The following is a 6000-nucleotide window of genomic DNA, read 5'->3' on the forward strand; positions in this document are numbered from 1 at the left end:
GTAGGAGAGTGTAAGTCACTCTTTTGATTATCCATTTGTAACCTGATAATCCTGGAAAATCAGTGGGTTGAAAATCTTCGGGCTTCGACAATCTTGAAAATTTTATCCTGTAAAACCAAATTTAGTCAGAGAAAAGACCGGTGGAGGCCGGCCTATGGTCCTCCGATGATGAAGTTAGTGGTCTGGAATAAAGGAAAAAATTTCTAAGAGTTTATTCTTCTCCTCTAAAATGGAAAAATCAGAATGCCTTACCTCTACGTAGAGAAGCGTTTATATAGTGCACATGGAACGGTTATTTGCTCTGATAACCGTTCCTATTGTCAAGGAATTCACAAAAGTCGGAGGTAACTTCCATAACTTCCATGGAAGTTACTTTATCTGAACCGGTGCTTTATCACGAACAATGGAGGTTTCGGTTTATGGGTAAGGTCCAAGTTTAAAATATTTGGCTCGTCCGTCCCTAATTAAGGACGGACGTGCCTCACCCAATTTATGATGGACGAGGGTTGATGGGTACGGACGAGGTAATTTGGCAGCGCCCTTCCTTCGTTCTTTTTCCTAGGACGAGCCATATGGACGATTTTAAAGGTAGCATTTTATAGCATCATCAGTTGCCCCCTTGTCCATGGGTCATCCAAAGAGATGTAAGACGTGTGTTGGTAACAAATTGGTGTGCCACGTGTCATGAATTCGTTGGTGGAAAAATCTCGTCGATTGATCTAACCGAGGAGTATGCCACGTGTCTCTTGCTGATTTGGTTACGTCACTTCAGATGCCTGAGTTTGCTCCCTATAAATAGTGGAATACCTCCGGTACCCTTTTCATTTCTAAAATTTCTCCCCTTGTCCTTCCTCGTCCTAGATACTCGTCTAGAAGCTTCTCGCGTCTATAGCTTTCCTCCCTCTTAGATACAGGTATTTTTCTTTTTCTCGTCCTTAGTTTTCCTGTTAAGATGGTAGACATTGTACTTTCCTCTTCTAGTGATAGTGTAGATAAGCCTATAGATGAGTATAATGACGAGAGTAGTTATGATAGTTCCAGTAGTAATAGTGACAGTAGTGGGGGGAATACCACGGACGAGGAGTATGTCTCTGGCGTCCCTAGGCTTCCTATGGAAGTTATACAGGAGCAGCTTAGGAAGGCCTCAGGGTCTCAAGCTGGTACCTCGTCCACTGCCCCTCATTCTGGTCCTTTGGACGAGGAGGAGATCATTGTATATAGTTGTGCAATAGATATCCCTTCCAGGACGGACGAGCAGAGACTAAAAAACCTTAGGGAGTGGTACCAAATCCCAGACGAGTTTAACCCTAGGTTGCCTGTCCAAGGAGAATGGTGTTGCAACCCTCACTTCGGGATTGGCGTCTATGAGGCTTACCTCTTGGGGGGTTTAAGATTCCCTTTAAACGCCTTTACTAGGGAGTTGTTGATTAGGTTAGGTTTAGGAATATGCCAATTCAACCCAAATGCATGGAGACTAATCGTCTCAATGCAAGTTTTGTGGGGTGAAGTGCTGCAGAGAAGGACGCTCGTCTTGAGGCCCTGCAAAAGAAGAATGACGAGTATGGCACTCTTCTCTCCAACGCGAAGGAAGACGCAGTGGCTGAATTTAAAGTGTCCAAACAGTATACTGATGTTTTGGACACTAATTACGCAACAAGGTTTGAAGATTTCAGAATGGTGGTTGTGGAAAAGTTCCTTGATATAGACTTCAATTCCATTCTTCTTAACCTAAATGCTGCTGCCACTAGCTCTCTCGTCCAAACTGGCTCCGATGACGTCAATGTTGAAGACGGTGCTACAACCTTGCCCCCTCAGGACGCCTCCAACGTTGCTCCTCCTACTTGAAAAACTTTCAATGTATTTCTATTTGGTCCATTTTATGACCTCATGTAATTTCAATACATTCGCCTCGTCCAAGGTTTTAGGACGAGGTTTTAAACAATTATCTTAGTTTATTTAGCAAGGATGTTTTTTCTTCTTCTTTTTTTGAACGTTAGATATCCACTCTTGACTCAATATTATTTTCTTGTGGCATATGTATGGACGAGTTTTATTTATTTTGTTTGCATGACTTCGTCCATCTTTTACATATATTTGTCTACCATTTTCTTTAGAATTTCAAATGTAGTTCATCTATGTGAAATGGTATCAATCAACATTACTGGTCTAAGGACCTGTTGAAAAATGACAAGAACCAGCCTGCCTTGTCCATGGACTTGGCTGATTTTTATGCTCTGAAGTTTTAAGGCCTTTTCATTTTACTCGTCCATGGACTGGATTGTTTTAACGAAGGCCTTAACAGGATTGAAATATAGCCATACATTTCTTTCGTCCATGGCTTAATATGCACTCATCTATGCATTCTTGCCCATGAATCAGACATGTATTGTGCTTTACTTCGTCCATGGTATGGACGAGTATGTTTGGGGCTTTATCGCAATTAGCTTTAAGTACTGGCTTTGCTTCATCCTCTGATTTGGACGAGCATGCCTTAATGTTTTTCCCTTGGGAAAGCTTGTCATTATATCCCTGCATTCAGAGAATTGTCTCATCTTATGTGTTTCAAACTTTTCAAGGGTAAACTCAAACAAACGTAGTATGGGAATCAGTGAATTACACAACATTATGTACATTCCACGAATACCATTCATAACATAAGTATTGTTCATAGACGAGGCAGGCACCTTAGAGGCCAATGCCTTTATTTAAACACAAACTATAACGTCGTCCATAAATTTAACATAATAATAAAGCCACACCAAACAATATGATAATAAAGTTTTTAATTGCTGAGCTCGTCCAAAGTCATGCTCCCCCAGGCTGTCATTCTACTGATAGTACTTCCTCAAGTGCTCCACATTCCAAGGATGCTCCAACTTCCTCCCATCAAGGGCTTCTAAGTAATAGGATCCTTGTCTTTTGCAGTTGACGACTCTGTAGGGGTCTTCCCAATTTGGTCCCAACTTCCCATGAGCTGGGTTCTTTGTTGCTAAGGAAACCCTTTTTAGGACGAGGTCCCCTATGTTGAATCGCCTTGGCTTTACCATTGCATCATACCGCCTAGCCATAAGGTTTTTATACCTTGCCATCCTTTGCTCAGCGTCCGTCCTTACCTCGTCTATCAAATCAAGGTTCAGACGTAGTTGTTCCTCATTAGCTTCATCCTGGTAGGTTGTCACCCTATGATTGGCCACGTGCACTTCCGCGGGTATAACTGCTTCAGTTCCATATGCCAGCTTAAAAGGAGTTTCTCCCGTAGGAGTTCTCACTGTCGTTCTATACGCCCACAGAACACCTGGAAGCTCATCTGGCCATACTCCCTTAGCCCTCTCAAGCTGAGTCTTGATTACTTTCAACAAGGATCGGTTTGCAACTTCTGCCTGGCCATTAGCTTGCGGGTGGGCTGGTGAGGAGTAGTGATTTTGAATTCCAAAGTGTATGCAAAAATCTCTGAAAATTGTATTGTCAAATTGTCGTCCGTTGTCCGACACCAGCACCCTAGGTACTCCAAATCTGCACACAATATTTTTCCACATGAAGTTCTTGACATTTTGCTGTGTGATGTTGGCCAAAGGTTCTGCTTCTACCTACTTGGTAAAATAATCAATACCAACTACAAGGAATTTCATTTGCCTTATACCTAGTGGAAATGGACCTAGAATGTCCAGTCCCCATTGCGCAAAAGGTCACGGGGCCGTCATTAGAGTCAAATACTCTGATGGTTGCCTGGGGATGGTGCTAAACCTTTGGCATTGATCGCAGACTTTGATGTAAGCCTTAGCGTCAGCTTGCATATTTGGCCAATAATATCCCGCACGGACGACTTTGTGGACGAGCGATCTGGCGCCTGAGTGATTGCCACATGCTCCCTCATCAATTTCTCTCAATATGTAGTTTGCTTCGTCTGGGGCCAAACACCTGAGATAAGGCTGGGAAAAACCTCTTTGGTAGAGAATCTCGTCCATAAGAACGTACTTGGCCGCCCTTGCCATCAACTTTCTAGCTTCGTCTTTTTCTTCCGGGAGTCGTCCGTCTTTTAAGTACGACACAATTGGAACCATCTAATTCACTCTATTTTCCACCTGTTGTACTTCTAGGATGTCTATACTCGGCATATACTGAATTTTGTCAAACTTGTCTACGGCTTCGCTCGATGAGGCTTCTTTCGCCAAGGCATTAGCTTCCATGTTCTCCTCCCTTAGGACTTGAACGAAGCTAACTTCCTCAAACTTCTTTATAAGGCGCGTCACTCTATTTAGATACTTCCTCATTCGTTCTTCTTTAGCCTCAAACATTCCATTCACTTGGCCTATGATCAACTGAGAATCTCCCAAGACGAGGAGTGACTTCGCTTCTACAGATTTGGCCAATTCCAGTCCTTTAAGAAGAGCTTCGTACTCAACTTCATTATTAGTTGTCTGGTACTGCAAACGAACCTTGTGCTTTAATTTGTCCCCCTCTGGAGATTGCAAAACCACACCTATTCCGCCTACGTGCAGGGTAGACGACCCATCCACATGGACGATCCACTTGCTGTTTTTCACTTCACCTTCATCATCACAACTTAAGGTAAATTCAGTAATGAAATCTGCCAGAGCTTGAGCTTTTATGGCATGCCTTAGCTGGTACTTTATGTCAAACTCACTGAGCTCGACAGCCCATTGGATTAAACGTCCTGCAGCCTCTAACTTGTTCATTGCCTTCTTGAGTGGGTGATTTGTCATGACGTTAATAACATGAGCTTGAAAGTAATGCCTTAGTTTTCTGGAAGCTGTTATCAACGCAAAAACCAATTTCTCCATTAACGGGTACCGTCCCTCTGCTCCCCTCAATGCTTTGCTAGTATAGTATACAGGTCTCTACACCTTGCCCTCTTCCCTCACCAATGCTGAACTCACTGCGTGTGGAGTGACTACCAAATATAAGTACAATTCTTCTCCGGGCACAGACGGGCTCAATAGCGGGGCTTTGGTAAGATATATCTTCAAATCTTCAAAAGCCTTCTAACACTCGTCGGTCCATTCAAATGCTTTTTTAAGAACCTTAAAAAATGGCAAACATTTGTCAGTAGCTTTAGAAACAAACCTGTTGAGGGCGGCAACTCGTCCAATGAGGGACTGAACTTTTTTAACATTGCTCGAAGGCTTCATATCCAATATTGCTTGAATTTTGTCAGGGTTTGCTTCGATTCCTCTATAGGAAACCATAAATCCTAGGAACTTCCCCGATGATACTCCAAAAGCACATTTGTTAGGGTTCAACTTCATATGATACTGCCTCAGCGTGTCAAATGTTTCCTGCAAATCGACCAAATGCCTCTCCTCGTCCTGAGTTTTTACCAACATATCATCTATGTATACTTCCATATTCCTCCCGATCTGCGGACGAAACATGTGATTGACCAGTCGTTGGTATGTCGCCCCAGCATTCTTTAAACCAAAAGGCATTACTTCATAACAAAACAATCCCTGACTTGTGATAAAGGACGTCTTCTCTTGGTCCACTTCATCCATCCTAATCTGATTGTAACCAGAGAAAGCATCAAGGAAACTAAGCAACTTGTGGCCTGTGGTGGAATCTACCAACTGATCAATACGTGGCAACGGGTAACTATCCTTGGGACAAGCCTTATTTAAGTCAGTGAAATCAACGCACATTCTCCATTTGCCGTTCGCCTTCTTGACCATGACCACATTGGCTAACAAGTTAGGATAGTATACCTCTCGAATAAACTTCTCCTTAATTAACTTCTGAACTTCCTCCTTAACAGCATTATCTCTCTTAGGGGCGAACACCCTATTCTTTTGTCGTACTGGCTTGGAGGAAGGGCATACACTCAGACGGTGGGTAATGACATTAGGATCTATACCTGGCATGTCTTCGTAACTCCAAGCAAACACATCTCTGTTTCTCTTTAAAAAACAAATGAGGTCCTTCTTAATCTTCGCTTCCAGATCTGCTCCTACCCTGGTACACCTCTCAGGGTTATTTTCATCTAAG

At 42.9% G+C, this 6000-nt stretch overlaps 1 protein-coding gene across 1 annotated transcript; it reads right to left on the bottom strand.

Annotated features, from left to right (window-relative positions):
- Window positions 1-4061: 4061 nt before the first annotated feature.
- Window positions 4062-4802, bottom strand: LOC136065760 (uncharacterized). Its single transcript, XM_065769372.1, has one exon. The coding sequence runs from the start codon at window positions 4800-4802 to the stop codon at window positions 4062-4064; it is 741 nt and encodes a 246-aa protein (XP_065625444.1).
- Between the last annotated feature and the right edge of the window lie 1198 nt (window positions 4803-6000).

The sequence above is a fragment of the Quercus suber genome, unplaced genomic scaffold (genome assembly GCF_002906115.3).
Source record: "Quercus suber isolate HL8 unplaced genomic scaffold, Cork oak 2.0 scaffold_1129, whole genome shotgun sequence".
Classification (NCBI taxonomy): domain Eukaryota; kingdom Viridiplantae; phylum Streptophyta; class Magnoliopsida; order Fagales; family Fagaceae; genus Quercus; species Quercus suber.